At 44.6% G+C, this 16,283-nt stretch overlaps 2 protein-coding genes across 4 annotated transcripts in view; one reads left to right on the forward strand and one right to left on the reverse strand.

The window, feature by feature from the left end:
• The window catches only part of LOC118283102 (carboxypeptidase O-like), a 17,270-nt gene extending 1,288 nt beyond the window's left edge, over nt 1–15,982 (forward strand). Inside the window, exons 2-13 of one of the 2 annotated variants that reach the window (XM_035604795.2) lie at nt 6,389–6,499; nt 12,043–12,148; nt 12,316–12,379; nt 12,560–12,661; nt 13,263–13,373; nt 13,786–13,902; nt 14,117–14,210; nt 14,412–14,504; nt 14,739–14,848; nt 14,970–15,054; nt 15,416–15,496; nt 15,583–15,982. In XM_035604795.2, coding sequence (XP_035460688.1) covers nt 6,472–6,499; nt 12,043–12,148; nt 12,316–12,379; nt 12,560–12,661; nt 13,263–13,373; nt 13,786–13,902; nt 14,117–14,210; nt 14,412–14,504; nt 14,739–14,848; nt 14,970–15,054; nt 15,416–15,496; nt 15,583–15,803 — 1,212 coding nt within the window. In that variant the 5' untranslated portion in view covers nt 6,389–6,471 and the 3' untranslated portion in view covers nt 15,804–15,982. Of the gene's footprint in view, nt 1–6,388; nt 6,500–11,921; nt 12,149–12,315; nt 12,380–12,559; nt 12,662–13,262; nt 13,374–13,785; nt 13,903–14,116; nt 14,211–14,411; nt 14,505–14,738; nt 14,849–14,969; nt 15,055–15,415; nt 15,497–15,582 lie in introns of those variants that run through there. The other variant, XM_047337454.1, reaches the window with a different exon arrangement.
• LOC118283103 (melanoregulin-like) lies at nt 6,473–11,818 on the reverse strand. 2 transcript variants are annotated; one of them, XM_035604796.2, is made up of 6 exons: nt 11,326–11,818; nt 10,998–11,235; nt 8,321–8,362; nt 8,097–8,187; nt 7,331–7,497; nt 6,473–7,003 (listed from the first exon to the last, which is right to left on the reverse strand). In XM_035604796.2, the coding sequence occupies exons 1-6, from the start codon at nt 11,400–11,402 to the stop codon at nt 6,932–6,934; spliced, it is 687 nt and encodes a 228-aa protein (XP_035460689.1). In that variant the 5' UTR covers nt 11,403–11,818; the 3' UTR covers nt 6,473–6,931. The 2 variants fall into 2 exon arrangements, with proteins under 2 accessions (XP_035460689.1, XP_035460690.1); XM_035604797.2 differs by lacking the exon at nt 8,321–8,362 and having other exon boundaries at nt 11,326–11,815.
• Nucleotides 15,983–16,283: the final 301 nt, after the last annotated feature.

A 16,283-nucleotide genomic window follows, 5' to 3' on the forward strand; every position in this document is an offset into this window, starting at 1 on the left:
CTTTAACCCGTAACAAACTTGAACTATAGCTAAATAGTTCCAGTCTCAGAACGTCAACAACCAGAAGCTGCTTTAAGAGTGCACAGATGGAAAATTTCTGTTGTACAAGAATTATATATAAAAAAGGACTTCCTATTTGTGTCAACAGTTTGTCAAGTCCTCACATAATTGAATTGAGTTAAAGCCTCATATATGCTCCTCTGACTCTGACTGTCGTCTCGGGTGTTTGCCGGCATATTCTCTTTTTGTATTGTCACTTGCGCACAATGCGACTCCCTAGGATAGGTTGGCCCAAGAAGGATGCGCCTATTGGATTCTTCATTGCTTCATTGCTTTCTAAGCCATATTCGAAGGCGCCTTCTGAATGGGACAGCCTAGTCGCGCCGCTGTGACCCAATCAGTTTTCAAATCCGGCCCCGGAATTGGGACACAGCTAATGTGGCAACGGGTACTCATGGGTTCGGGATGTCCACATGGCGACGGGCGTCGCGGCCGATGGTCTCTCTTTGCTGTACTTCTACCCTGTTATTCAGGTTCGTTCAACTTCGTGTAACTCAATACATCGTATTTGGAAGAAGAAGCAAAAAAAAATACCCGAATGGAAAGTCGGCTAAAGAGACAGACATAAAATATGATGTCACTGCTCTAAGTCTGTGGTAGATAGAATCATGGGATCCGAAATTAGATTTCTAGTTGTATTGCGGAACTGTTTCTATTTCTATGAGGGGACACTCTCTGCTTTGATTGACCTCCCAGCTGTACTTACATTCCTATGTGGTATTACACACGCACACACACACCCACACACACACACACACACACACGTCTGATGTATTAAACACTGGCCTCAGACTATTTTACAGTACGAATGAATACCATGTATATAAGGGTATACCTGTGCGTCCACGGCTACCAATCCATGTGTCTCTTTACATCAGTGTCCCTGTGAAGAAAAGCAGAGGCGCACTCTACCACCTGCACCATCATTACATGACATCACACACACACAAACACACCGTCAGAGCGTCTGCTGCAACAAAAGAAGGGCTTCTTTTCTCCTTTTCGCCCGTATGGATGCAGTCTATAACGCCTCCAGCGCGAACCGCTGATCCATCCTCTGACTCATGCGAAAGGAATCGGGGAGCACGAGTGCGTTTGAGCCGCCTGGCTGCTTTGCGGTCACGTCTCCGAGTCAGGTAGCATGAGTGAACATCTGACGAGTGCAGCAAGTAAAAAACCCAGCCAGGGGATCGACACGGGGGATGATTCACTGTCTGACTTTTTGGAAGGCAGAGAGAGTGGGGGAGATGGGTTACCAACTTTCTTTTACTCATTGATTGCTTATGAATTACATTCCCCACCACAATCTGACAACAAGATTTCACCTCATCAGAGTCTATATATATATACACGATATGTACGTTTATAGTTCTATAGGAATTCTTTGCTGCAGATTTTAGCACCATTCATTTTTTTTGGTAACACCTTCAGAGTAATATATCAAAAAATGTTTGAGTGCAGTGGTTTCTATACATACTATGTATGTTTTTTTTTTAGCTGCCACAAGACCAGCTTACTTCAATTACTTTTCCGACTATTAACACTAATAGTTCACTTAGCAGCAGGGAAAAAAATGTATATAGGCAAGAAGATGAACACATCCACACATGTGGAAGTGAGCGGGTAGGGCTCGGCCCCTCGACAGCTGCGAGACGACTCGAACGTCTCGCACCACATCAGTGAATTCAGTAACCAAAGCACTCGCAACGCATATCTGTACATACACACACACACACACACAGCTGCATCTGGATGTACTTTAAACTCCCATGTTAGTGCTGATTACTGGTTCATACAAAATGACACGGCTTATTAAAGCACACCTACAAAGTAATGTTGTCAGATGCGGACCCTCCGTGAGGTCATCCTCCTGGACCTCCTGAGTGCTGAAGTCTAGGGCCGAGTGAGCAACCGCCCGTGACGTCACCCGGGAGTTTGTGAACTGCCATTCCGGAGCCTCGAGTTTAGCATTTTGGCCGGCGACATCTGGGTTATTTGAAACCAGAAGTAATCATATTTTGAGGAGCGGGGGGGGGGGGGGGGGGGGGGGGGGGGGGGGGGGTCTGACTGAGAGCTCATCCACTGCATGTCCAACTACACCTGTGACCTGCACCCAATGGGCGTCACAAGTTGTCAATCGCATGATACCCACGCTCCAATGCATATACTGTGCTTTATCATCTATTTCACACTAAATGGGACCATAATTTAGTAAATGAACATCATGCTGTGTTGAAGAAGACTTGAAACTAGAGATTGAGACTTCAAAGTCCTCAGTAAAGGTTTTCTGACTTCATAAATCAAGTTTGAAATAGGGTCATTTTCTCATAAACTTCTATAGAAACTGACTTCTGTTTGCAACCATTTGCTGCTGAATATGTCCATTTTTTTATATACAGTCTACTCCTAGGACCAATACAGTTATAGGAATAACGATTACAGTAACAGTACACAATCTCAAATTCATGCTTATCTCCTTGAACCGTGTTCACTTTGAGGGGGAAAAAAATCTTAATCTTAAATATTTTAAGAGCATTAGTTGATTTGTGTAATTACTGATGCACCACTGAGGACCACAGACATGTACTGTAGTACACACCCTGCCCTGCCCAAAGGCTTGCTCAAGCCATCTGTGCTGTGTGTGTACTGTATGTTGCGTGTACTTTACATGTATGCAGTGTGTGTGTATGCAAAATGTTCTGCCTGAATTAAGGAAAAGACCCCAAAAGACCAAAACAACGTCCTTTCCATGACTTTGGTGTCATCGAATCGCTCCATCTTAATTTGTTAGTCTGGATTCAATATTTCGATTGATGTAATCATTTTGATGGACATTACAGAAACTGTTCGCCACAACTCATTTTCAGAGAGCAACGGCCAATGAGGAAAATCCATCAGTCGGTCACGGGCGTTCACATTTGTTGGGCTGGCCTCGCCGTGGTGGTCCAGCCAATTAGATTAGATTATATTAGATTCAACTTTATTGTCATTTGGCCGAGTACAAGTACAGAACCAATGAAATGCAGTTGACATCCAACCAGAAGTGCAAAAGAAGCATTTAATAAAGTGCAGGGTTACGGTGACAGATAAGGAGTATGGAGGTTTTTGTACACAGAGTATAAATAGACATTCTATATAAATAATATTTATGTAATATATATGTATATATGGCACAGGGCATATAGAGGTTTTTGTACAGAGAGTATAAATAGACATTCTATATAAATAATATATATATATATACAAGAAATATATATATATATATGTGTTTGTTTATTGCACAGGTTTTTGGACATATTACAGTGAATGTAAACAATTAAACAGTGCAGAAGTAAAAAGTAACAGGTCATTAGACATGGACTTCAGGCTTTACTTCAAACCACCAATGACTAAGATCTTGTAGCTTGATCAAGTTCTTATTTATTAGGAACACTAATAAAATTAAAACCTTCTTTTCCTAGTATGGGTCAGGGTTTAATATTGATTCTTCATTATTATTATCATCCATTTTAACGTAAAATGATAAATTGCCTTTACAAAAACATTGATTGAATTCTGCTTCATGGTATTGCTCCATTAAGATGACATAAGTTAAAGCCGAAACCTTGTCTTATAGGCCATATTAAAATTGCAGTAAGTGGGTTGGACTTGAAAGAGACGAAAAAAGCACTTCCTTTCCTGAGCAGACTCGTGACCTCCGACCTTCTGTTGGGAGTCACAGAGGTCGGCACACCATCGCCTGGTTTATTTATTCAGTTCTCTAAACATCCGTCGCACAATACTGTGTGCGCGTGTGTGTGTGCGTGTGCGCGCGTGTGCGTGTGTGTGTGTGTGTGTGTGTGTGTGTGTGTCTTAATGTGCATGGGTGTAACACTGATGTTAACACTGTCTTATCATAAATGACTCCCTGTGATAAACGGTGCAGGCCTGCAGGATTCGAAAGGGCTCAAAACTCTGCACTTATTGTCTGTATTGTCAGGTCTGTTTTCAAGAATGTGCCCACATTGTCACTATTGAATGGCAAATGTGATACTAATGTGTCTAAGTCGAAGTAAAAATTTGAACAGTCTCAAAGCGCTTCATCTCTGGGAGAAAATTTAAAAAAAAAATCGCTTCTGCCTTAACACATCATAGGATTCTCGAGCCGTGATTACATCTCTTGAGCCTGCATGTATTTAGGCACTGCAGCAGTTTACAAAAAAAAAAAGATAACTCAAAGAAACAACAAAACTTGGATGTTTAGTAGGTTTTAACAGTTTAATATGTCTGGACGCCACCGTTTTTTTCTAATTACCACTAATCATAAAGTCCAGCTTAAACTGATGGAAGTGTCATTACTTGTTTTTTTTAATATGTATTTCGTCATGAACCAAATTAAGCGTAGACCTAATCCTGACCTGATGATGGCGATGGAGGAAGAATCTACCAGTTCTCATAGTAATTAATCAATTGAAGAGACGGTTCAATCTGAAAATAATGCAGTGTAGAGACAAAGGGGGATTTCACACTCCTCATATCTCAGTCATGTATGTATGAATACGATAACATCAACATAAAATACTGGACCTCAATTGTCTATCGGCTAACGCGTTGTGTGCCAATTCTTCATTCAGTGAATGAAGAAAGGTTCCTGTCTGTACAAACCTCAGAAGCCCTAATGGAAAACAAATGATTATAACTATGTTTAGTCTGCGGAAGGATTAGTAGAAATAGGTTTTGATCCAGTCGGTGGATTCACGCTCTCTCGTTCATCACTAGGAACTTTGACATTAATCTATGGTACGTAAAACCATTTGTCATGGCAGAAGTGCTTCGTATCTGGACAGGTCCTGACCTCATGAGTCACACACAGGTCCCTGTTGTGAACTGCCTGAGAGGCAAGGTCTTTAAAGGAAACTCAGCACACACACACACTCAGGTCCAGTGTTTATTAGTCTTCACTCACACAAGGGACAGAGAGACAGTGGGGGGGGGGGGGGGCGAAAAAAGAATTACGTAAGAAAAAAAGTCTGTGAACGTTAAGAAACCCTAAATGATTCCACTTGAATCACAGGGTATTTCCAAACTATTGCTTTGAGTTCTAATGAAAACACAATAGGTGGCCGTTTTTCCCAAAAGATACAGTATGCGCCGAGAGTTTGAACCTTCAAGTGGACATTAATAACCAGAGTGTGACGGTACATTCTTCTTTTGTTCCTCCGACATCATACACAGTCGCCCCTTGTGATCGTTCCCTTCGTTCATCTGTTGTAGGTTAGTCCAATAAATAAAAGAGAACGCTTGATGATCGTTGTCTCATTGACTCTGTTCGGGACAATAATTTTGTGAAAGTGTTACACAATGTAAAATGCACGTGCATACACACACACACACACACACACACACACACACACACACACACACACACACACACACACACACACACACACACACACACACACACACACACACAGTGGTATAATGAGAAAAAGGTTTAAGCAGCACAATTCCTTTCAGCGGAGCCAGACTATTGGCCCGCTCCTCATACCCGCTCCCCTCCCCCAACGTTCCCCCCTCTCCTCTAGCTCCACATCTGTTTCCCAAACTTGGGAAAGGGGGGCCTTGGAGAGAACAATATCTGGGTCAGAGTAAACTCTCTGGTTCCTCGTGCGTGTGTGTGTGTGTGTGTGTGTGTGTGTGTGTGTGTGTGTGTGTGTGTGTGTGTGTGTGTGTGTGTGTGTGTGTGTGTGTGTGTGTGTGTGTGTGTGTGTGTGTGTGTGTGTGTGTGTGTGTGTGTGTGTGTGTGTGTGTGTGTGTGTGTGTGTGTGTGTGTACGACATACCATAGTCATCAACAGCATGAAAACGGTCTCACACTCTTTGGACCAGCAGATAGCGCAGAGGCCCAAGTGGGTGTGTGCCGCTCAGCGTGTGTGCAGTACAGTCCGACGATTATTCAGAGACTGGGGCGAAGCCAAGATGAGACATCGTCATCTGCATCCTGCACAAATCCTGAAATCTCCTGCACAGCAAATGTGGAAATGGAAGTTTTCCCATGCAGAGACTGAGCACCACATTCTCAGTGTCTCTGTTTGACTGTAAATATTCTCTGTAGCCACTGCTACTCGGACACTAAAAACAAACACAACTCTATTTCAGGCGATCCAAAAAGTTACTGTGTAACTTTATTCCTCACTATTCTTCACCTGCGGTTGAAGAGCAAATGCCGAATACTCGCTTCACTGTGACATTTCGGGAAGAAAAGTCTTGAGGAGTTTAACTGAGCAAAAATGTTTTACCCATCTGTGATACAGACATTTTCACAGGTTTTTTTTGTTTTTTTCTTCCAGTTTAACCCGACTGGAACGTACACATATGCTGCCACCTTTTGGACAACACGGTGTCAAAACGGAGCCAAATACAAAGAGGGGGAATGAATCTCAAATATAATTTATTAGTAGGTGAGTAAGAAACAACTTATCACAGGGAAAAAAAAATCATACAGGTTATTATCATCAGCATCATTGGTTAACACCAGTTGTGTTTAAATTGATCGTCTCATATTTCATATAAAGGAGAAAGGCCGTGACACTGAGACTTCTACTTTTAAAAAGAAAAATGAAAAAACTACAATACACAGTATTTTTATGCAGCATTACAAACTATATGGTCAAAAAAAGTGCAACTTTCCAATATCCAATGTAAATAAATAAGTTCCATCGACGGTCATGTCAAAGAGCAGACATTGATTTGCCTTTACAAATACATGTGTGCAGGTATGTGTGAGGATATTTGTGAGTGTGCAGCATCTCTCAACTTTTTTTTTAATCATTTTTCTTCTCGGCCTGTACAGTATGTCTTCTTCTTCGTCTTTCTCTCACCGCCTCTCACCGTCATTGCTTGGGATATTTTTCTTTGGCCAGTCTGACAAACTCCTCAGCACTGTCCAGTGACACCAGGCTGTCCTGTCGGGAGGAAGACGGAGGCAAGATGGAGTTGGTCGAGATTGGACGGTTGGCAGGTTACAGACAGAGGAATAGATACATGGCGGTGAGTGGAGATACAGGAGGTGACGGGCTTCAGGAGACAGAGGAGGGGGAAGGGAAAGAGCAGTAAAGAGAGGAGGAAACGTAGGACCACCTGAAGATGAGGGCGTGAGAAGATCCTGTATGTTTTAATGTAACTGACAGTGAAGCGCGCGCGTGTGTGTGCGTGTGCGTGCGTGCGTGCGTGCGTGTGTGTGTGTGTGTGTGTGTGTGTGTGTGTGTGTGTGTGTGTGTGTGTGTGTTTACCATGACATAGAGGTATCTGTTCTTGGGCTCCGTTCCAGGGGGGAACAGAGAGGTGTGCTCCAGCAGCTGTTTCAACAGTTCTGTGGCTCTGGTCAGATGCTCTTGATCTCTACTGATCCTCCGCTGCTTGTTCACATACAGCATGTCATCCACCTCATACTGGTAACCTGCGCAGGGAGACAGAGAGGGAGAGTCAGAAGAACAGAGGCATTTGGTAGAAATTATAATAATAATACTACTACATTATATTTAAAGGACGCCTTTTAAAGCTTAAGCCCAAGTTGGTTTCCGAGTGCAAAGGAGATCGAAAGTTAAAAAACACAGACCCATCATATCCCTCGTATAGGGCCTGCGCATTTTGGAGCATCACAGCATGAACGTACATTAACAGCATTGATCCCATACATTGGAGATGCAGGCGCAGGTATAATATAAATAAAATAAAATAAAACAAAGTGTAGAAAGTTACCAAGATGAAGATGGGATTAAATGTGGCTACAATGAAGCTACATGCATTAAGACATGTGAAACATAAATTACCAGGGATTACAAGCATGCAATGCAATTATACAAGAATATGTCGTGTGTACTGTATTTCTCCAAAATTATATCAAAGTTCAAATATACAGAAATGAAAAGAAGACAAGTACTATTAAAATGTATTGATATAATTACCAAAAACACAAAGTGAGATGAGAGACGGACAACAGAGTCAAACAGAGAGTAGTGAAGTGAATGAGGCGGAGATGGAGCCGTTCTATCTCACCCAGCTGCAGCAGGATTTTCTTCCAGCGGGATCGGACTTCTCGTTTGGCGTAGCGCAGAGTGTGTATGTCGTAATTCAGCTTCTCCCATTCCTACAGGTGAACACGCAAGCGCACGCACGTAATACACGTCTCATACATACAAGAGGTGGGAATGGCCGCGTGTATGACCAGGTGTGTTTGGGGAAGGATGGGGAGTGAAGAGTCAATCGCCGTGATACAGTACCTTTCCTCCGTGGACTCTGCGGGCCATGTTCCGGCTCTGACCCTAAAATAAGAGCGACCTCAACTTAAAAAAAAAACACTGTTTGATCAGGCAGAATATGTGACGACAGCTGCCGCCTCGTGAAAAAAAAACCCCACGTCACTTTCTTGCGTAACCGACTGGCACATTGTAAACTATCTCGAGCATTGTGCCCTGTTCACCGCGGACGCTTCGACACGCGAGCGAAACAAATGGCGGTCGATTTCCCAAATCGTGCAGTCTCAGGGACCCTGGCATTGTGTGCGCGCTGGCTCGCTGTCACGCTGCCATGTCTCAGTAGGACACTGGGAACTGAACAGAGCCATTGTTAAAGCTGTCAGTAACTTCAGTGCAGCAGCAAATGGGAATGTCTGCTGGGGAGAAAAAGGCCCGTGGCGCACAGAACACTACGCGCAGACACCAGGTTACCAATGACAAGGAAGGTACTCTTGTACTGTAGCGCTGTTGTGCAAGAGTTAAGAGACGGCCGTGTCCCACTTTGTTGACTGGGCTCAGGGTCCCCGTCCCCCCCCCCCCATTGCTAAATGGATCCGTTGCCTTTTAACTGTAACAGGCCCATTCGGGCCCCCACATCACAACAAGACTGGAATGGTTCAGTGACTATTATCCCTGAATGTCCTGCCAGGCCGTTGGCAGACATCTCAATCAAGGGTCACTTGTTTACACAATGTGCCCACTGTGTCGTGAAGACGCTCCGTCACATGCTCACCAAAGTCAGTCCGTCTGCTCAGAGACTGGAATCCCCCGAAGCTGTATGGCCGATGAAAATTAGTATTCCTGTTTTTCGTGCAGCTGCCGCTCCACGACTTGTGTGATATTCTGTCCTTTTTCTTTCTTTCTAGAAATTTGGACTTTTCTTTTGGACTTAAAGACCGTTAAAAACCTCAATTCAGACACACATTCTGAAAACGCTGCATTACATTTCCAAAGGGTGCTCCCAAAACACAAATGGTACATCGGGATTGTCCCACGTCTTACGGTGGAAAATGCTGAATTTAGAACAAAGCCAAATTTAATATATACAATCACTAGATGCTAATTACACTTACTATTTGACCCATATCAATTTCCAAACATCTATATACTATGTTTGCAGGTAAACATACTGGATGAGTACAGTCCCAGAGCACACTCTCTCACGCTCTCATGTGCATCGTAAATTATGCGCACATATACACACAGACACACACACACACACACACACACACAGAGAGCAAGAGTTTTTTATGTATGTCTTACTCTTCCCCTAATAAGCGACCTACAGTGTGTTACTGTGGGTTAAGTACTGTCACTGATTGAGTAAGTAAATGAAGTATGTTACCTCTTTGTGTGTTTGTGTGTGTGTTTTTGTGCGTGCGTGCGTGCGTGCGTGCGTGCGTGCGTGCGTGCGTGTGTGTGTGTGAAAACATGATTTACGATGCACATGACGGGGGTTAAGTCATTCATAGGCCTACCTCGGGAACAAATACCAGATTAATAAACACTTTATTGGGGACAGCTTGTCCAATTGGGGACGGAAGCCATGTCCTGCCAAACTGTAATCTATAAAATCTTATACAAGGTTAGATTAAAGTCAGGGCGAGTGTGCGTGTGTCTTTCAGAGTGATGTCCGGCCACAGACCAGACAAGGTAAATCCCTGCGGTCATTAACATCAGTGCTTGTAGACAGTTGCATTCTGATTTATTCATTCTGAAATTTTTAAACTGACAGTGAAAACTCCCAGGTAAATCCTGACGAAAGGTTTCGGGGCTTCATATGAAGCAACCGTCCTAATACATCCTCTTTGTAACACGGTTACCTGGGAAATACACGTCAGACTTATTCTGAACGATGCATTGAACATGAACACAAACAGCATTCATGTGCCCGTGGCGCTCTTCAAGCATCTGAGTGTCATATAAAGAAAGTTACTTGGAATCTGGGTCACGTTCAATTACCGACGCGACTCAAGGGCTTCTTTGAGAGCAAACCGCATGTCGTCCCCTCTGATTAGTTAATTTTGTTAGAGAGTAGCGATGGAACATATGAGGAATAATTAGAATTAGTCTTTTACTGAATTACAGCAGTACATCTTAGTGCTGCCGATAATAGAAATACAGTCAATCCTTGTCCAGATGTGAATGTGAGGTCTGTGGTTGGTTAATTTGCCCTTATTACTGATACTTACGTTTGCAGAAGATGAATCACATGAACTACAGCAATGCACAAAAGCAATAATGACTCTTTTATTTTAAACTTCTGTTTTGGACATATCAGCTCAACTAGAATATGGATAAATAAATCTGACCTGGTGAAATAGCTTAAGAGTATATATTTTTTTTAATTGTTAAACATTGTATGATGAGCTGAAGTTAAAATGAGATATGTTTTAGAAAAAAGAATGAATTACACAGAAAAGTGCTACATCTTTGCATTTCAGTATACAGGCATGCTGTTAAAATCATATGTCAAACTGATATAACAAATGGCTTTCAAGTCATATATATATATACATATAGAGATAAAGATCTAGAGTGTCTATGTTGTGTACTAAATTACTGAATAGTATAACAGATTCCCACTCACTTTGTCTTTTGAGCTCATCATATTTCACACAACAACAACAACAACAACAACAACACCACAATTCGTTCTCACCTCTGTGGCCTTGTCGGCCTGGTCCCTCATGCTGATGAAGGCCTGCAGCTCTCTGTCCGACTCTCGCCTCACGTTGGCGCCGGCCCGTGGATCACAAGTGCCCCTCTGGCTCTGCCTGTTGCCCCTCAGGTTCCACTCCGAAGGCTCCCGGCCGATAAGGCTCTCCTCCTCGGGGTCACTGTCGCTGGGCTCACTAGACAGCGGCTCCGGAGGTCTGGGTGGCGGGGCGGTGCGCACGCTGAAGGGAAAACACTGGTCGTGTTAGGTTTGAGTACATTGTGCAAAAAAATAAATGAAGCTCGGGGGCAGAACCTGAGGTTTGTCTCACCGCAAAATAGCCTTCTTCTCATCTCTGTTGGGATTCAGGTAGAAGTGACAGCAGCAGATGGTAAATTTGGCGCCCATCGGGTCCCCACACTGCAGTCACACCTCCCGCCGCGGGTTTCTTCCAGAACCTCGTTTTTTCCCCGAGCTGAAAGGTCCTCATTTGCGAAAAAAAGGTCCCAAGGGCACAAATCCGAGGGCGACGTCCTCACTTGTCATGTCCGTCCCCCTTTTCCCCTCTGTGCCTATCCTGAACGAGAGCCGCCTGTCAATTGCATTATCCATGAGAGTCCAAACAGGGGACGACCGCAACAACATCAACAACAACACTGAAAGGATGAATGGCACATTCATTCAGCAACTCCTGATGGTGCAGAATTAGGCGGCGGAGGCGTGGCCTTCCAGCTCAGTTGCGGCTAAGACACAAGCACACTGCGCAGTCTGTACAGATCCTGTCACTCAGGGAGAAGCATGCGGTCGCCCCACACTGTGCCGTTGGGACATCACGTGTTACATCACTTTACTGACACTTCATAAATGTTAATATACAACCGATTTATAATGACACGTGCAAATGCCTCTGTGTTGAACTGTAAAAGAAAAAAAGAAAAGAAAAGCTGGTCACCTGTCCGAGGCCCAACTTACTGCTGCTGCTGCTGGAAGTGACGGCAGTAAGTGTGAGCGCTGCAGCGACGACTGAGTAAACCATCTCGACTGGCAGGACAAGACCAAGGGAGACCAGGCGCCAGGCGAGTGGAGATGACCCCTAAATGTTGGATGCTGCGTTTGTTCGTGCTGATAAGCAGCGGCCTGGAGACTTCTGGAGGGTGAGTTGTTTCGGAGTTAACTGCTGAACTATCAGGCAATTTTTTGGTGGCCTTAGTTGCAACTCAAACCTTGATTAATGGTTAAAATAATGTGCTGACACGTATGGTTTCTATAATAATGCTAATAAAGCATGTATTAGTATAGTCATTTATTTTTACATTTACAGTTCAGGGGGCGGTTTGCAGTCAACGCGGAGTTATGATTACACCAAATACCACCCCATGGACGAGGTAGGAGTCTCTGTAGAAGTTTCCAAGTTGGGATATTAAGTGCTTTTTCGTTTGTTCTTCTTCCTTTAAATTTGCACTTTAGTCTTGTGTAGGTGAACCTTGGCCAGAGGGAGAAAAAAACAAAACTGTAAATGCCATCATCAATATTAATCATCACGCTGATTTAAGTGTGCAACGCAGATTTACAGGTGGATGGAAGACGTGGAGCGTGGGAACCCGGAGCTGGTCTCCTCCGCGGTCTACGGACACACCGTTGAAGGAAGAAATATCACTCTGCTGAAGGTACTCAGGCCTGACCTTTTTATTACCTTCCTCTTACCTGCTGTGTGAAGAGTGATAATCCCCTTGACAGTCACTATGGCATGTAGAAGTGGACACATGGAAATCCTTTAGAATCCTTCAGATGCTCTGCTTCTACTTGTTGAACTGACTATAGTATTGATCCTGGCCTCCCACGGTGAACCCTGGTTGGCCCTTTGGGGCCCTATGTGTCCTTTCTCTGGGTGAGCCCCAGAGGCTTTCCCTTTTAAGGTTTTCTTAAAAGCTGGCACAACTCAATGGGGCGACTTGTCGGTCGATCAGAGAGATGGTAGAGGGCTGAAACCACACACTCAACGAATTATTTATATAACGGAGGATCTTTCCTGGTGATGGACGTCATAGGATGAAAAGTAAATGACTACGTCCTCTAGAACAGGGACCAAATTTACAGGTAACAAAGAAAATACTGCCGAAGCCTGCCTCCGTACAGTCCTGTGGCCCCTGAGACGGGGAACCAACCTTTTATAGTCTTATTTATTCATTAAAGATAGACTACAGGTTCTCACATTAACTGTCACTCAGCTTCTGACTCTCAAATAACACTCGCGTCGTGTGCCCCCAGCTGGGACTGGACAATTCAGAGGGCCGAGAGAAGAAGCTGATGTGGGTGGACTGCGGCATTCACGCACGGGAGTGGATCGCTCCCGCCTTCTGCCAGTGGTTTGTTAAAGAGGTGTGTACACGCAGACATAATTCCAATTACAGTCCATAAACATGGGCTGCTTGTCTTTGTTGGTTGAAATGAAATGACTTCTAAATTATCAAAGCGGCAGCCGTGATTAGAGACGGTTGGAGGCTAAGGAGGAGTTGCTTCAAATTCTTCCTTCCTCGCCTCCTTTAGCTTAGGGAACACTGGACCATCCTTACATGACATTTCCCTGCGGCAGCGGCACTTTAACGTCAGTGACGTCTACTGTATCAATGTAGCCTTGTGTTAGTGCAGCCGGATTCCCTTCAGCACCACGGTTGCCTTTTCCTAAACCCTCATGAATTGCGCTTCACACCTTCCCTTGACCTTTTGACATTTTCCATTGAGTAGTTAGGCGAGGGCACACCCCGACCTGCGAAATTCCCTCTTTGTTCAGATTGTGCACACATACAAAACCAATGAGAAGCTGGAGCAGATGCTGCAGAACCTCGACGTCTACGTCACTCCTGTCATCAATGTGGACGGATATACATTCACCTGGGCCAACGACAGTGTGAGTTTCCTCTTCGATTTCATTATCGTTAACTCAGCAGTACTGTGAACATATTGAATTATTGTTTTATGACTATTATCTTGTGTTTACTCAGTGAAAGCATGACATTCAGCCTGAGATAAATGCGACCGCGGTTGGATTAATTCCTCACCCTTGCACTAACTCAAAAACTGTCCGATCTCTGTGCCTGTGTCCGTGCGTCGTTTTCACGTAGACTCGTCTCTGGAGAAAGTCCCGTTCCCTCCCACTGCAGGGGAGTAACTGTTATGGTGTTGACCTCAACAGGAACTTTAATGCCAACTGGGGGAGTGAGTCACGCACTTTCTTCAAAGTAATTGTGGTCGATAAAACAATCAGTTACTCGTGTGCAACCGGGCGTCGCTGTCCATAGCCTTTCTCTGTGAAGTCACATTAAACATAAAGATATTGTAAACATAAACCTGACACGGTGATTTATAAAAGTGAATCACAAGCGGTGTGTCGATGCACTTTGTTGTCCCTCTCCCCAGCGGTTGGTGTGTCGTTTGATAGCTGTGCAAACACCTACTGTGGGAAATCGCCAGGGTCCGAGCCAGAAGCTAGAGCTGTGATGGACTTCATCGGTAACAACCTCAAATCGACCTATGAAATGTTATTAAGTACAGAAGATTATTGAAACTCAAAATGGGAATGGTTGGTTTTTCTTAAATGTACGTGTCATAAATTACATCTAAAGCTGAATTTAGTTCATAGATAGATAGAAAGGTGTACTTTATTGGGAGATTCCAGTGCATGTGTAAGAATGGGGAATTTTACTTGCAGATAAAATATAAAAAAATTGTTCTACCTGTATCTAGGTAGGAGGGTGAACCAGACCCTGTGCTTCCTCACCATCCACTCTGCTGGGCAGCTTATTCTCCTGCCATATGGCCACCCGGAGATCTCTGCACCCAACTACAACGAACTGGTGAGCGTGTGGGATTTATTTATGTTGATTGATTGATTGATTGATTGATTGATTGATTTTCAGTGCCCTTGTAGACCTTATGATGAAAGATGAATGCATCATGAAATGTGTAACTGTGCAGGTTTCCGTTGGCGAGGCGGCAGCAGCGGAAATGAAGAAGGTTCACGGAATGACGTACACCGTGGGAACGTCTCCACAAATCCTCTGTAAGACCCCCACACACACACACGCACACACATACACACACACACACACACACGCACGCACACACACACACACACACACACACGCACACACACACACACTGACCGGACCTGCTCTTTCATGTGAGGCCACTTAGGCCACTATTTGAAATTCCTGTCCTCCTTTTGCATACAGCACATTGTTCAAATAGAAGTTACAATCTTTCAGTCATCCGACTTTTCGACCCCAATGTGTGTGTGTGTGTGTGTGTGTGTGTGTGCATATTTTTTGTTGATATGGAAATAAGCTGGTGTCTCTCATGGTTACACTGTCAGACCTCCTCTTCTCCCTCTGCCTCCCTCTCTGTCCGTCTGTCCCCGGCAGATCCGAACTCCGGTTCGAGTCGCGACTGGGCTCGTCTCATGGGTGTCCCGTTCTCGTACACCTTCGAGCTGCGAGACACAGGTGAGCCGGGGGCTTCGGGAACAATGCGCTCAGTATGCAGTCGGACGTTTTCTCTCCGAGTAATACTGCGATGTTGGGTCCTCCAGGTGAGTTCAGCCACTTGCTGCCGGAGGAGCAGATACAGCCGGCCTGCGAGGAGGCGTACGCAGGGGCTCTCTCCATCATCACGCACGTTCACGACAAGACTTTCAGCAGCGCGGCCGTCGCCGCGGTGACGGGCGTCGCCTCGGCCTCTGGGGTCGCTGTGGCGATTTTGAGCACTGTCGTGTCTGCGTTAGTCACTGCCGGGGTCTCAGCGTGCGACTGAGAACCTTTGTCATACAAGACTGGTGCTGTCGATTTGTGCTTGGAAGATGATGCTGGAGGTTTTCTGGTGGTGGCAAACCGGCGAGGCACCGACTGAGCTTTGAACGAAATTGTTTAATCTTGCAGTTTGTAATCCCTCTCAATCATTAGTGTCCATTAAAGAAGAATATAGCAAATGAACCTGGTGATCAAAGCCCGACTTCATTTATATTAAACCAACTTTATTATGAAACCATTCATGAAGCATTGTGAACCAACTCGATGGTGCTGCTGTGCGGGCGTTTGCACAGCAGATGGCAGCATCCCTCTGTCCTACACACGTCACTCTTCCTCGTCCACCTGGGGCTTCACGGGCCCGTGTGCCATGGCTGGTGAAGTTTACATGCATTTTTTTAGTAAACATGCATTTTAGTTACCCCCTCAGATATGATGTGATGTGCCGTCATCACACCTGATTCTGATTGACCAGGTTGGATCAGCC

This window comes from Scophthalmus maximus, chromosome 14 (assembly GCF_022379125.1).
Source record: "Scophthalmus maximus strain ysfricsl-2021 chromosome 14, ASM2237912v1, whole genome shotgun sequence".
Classification (NCBI taxonomy): domain Eukaryota; kingdom Metazoa; phylum Chordata; class Actinopteri; order Pleuronectiformes; family Scophthalmidae; genus Scophthalmus; species Scophthalmus maximus.

Excerpts from the sequence above, each read along its gene's own strand:
- LOC118283103 (XM_035604796.2), bottom strand. The coding sequence starts at position 11,402 with ATGGGCGCCAAATTTACCATCTGCTGCTGTCACTTCTACCTGAATCCC. Across the intron at positions 8,363-10,997 it reads AGGCCGACAAGGCCACAGAG|GGTCAGAGCCGGAACATGGC; the intron begins GTGAGAACGAAT and ends CTCTTATTTTAG. Across the intron at positions 7,498-8,096 it reads GAAAATCCTGCTGCAGCTGG|GTTACCAGTATGAGGTGGAT; the intron begins GTGAGATAGAAC and ends CTCCCTGCGCAG.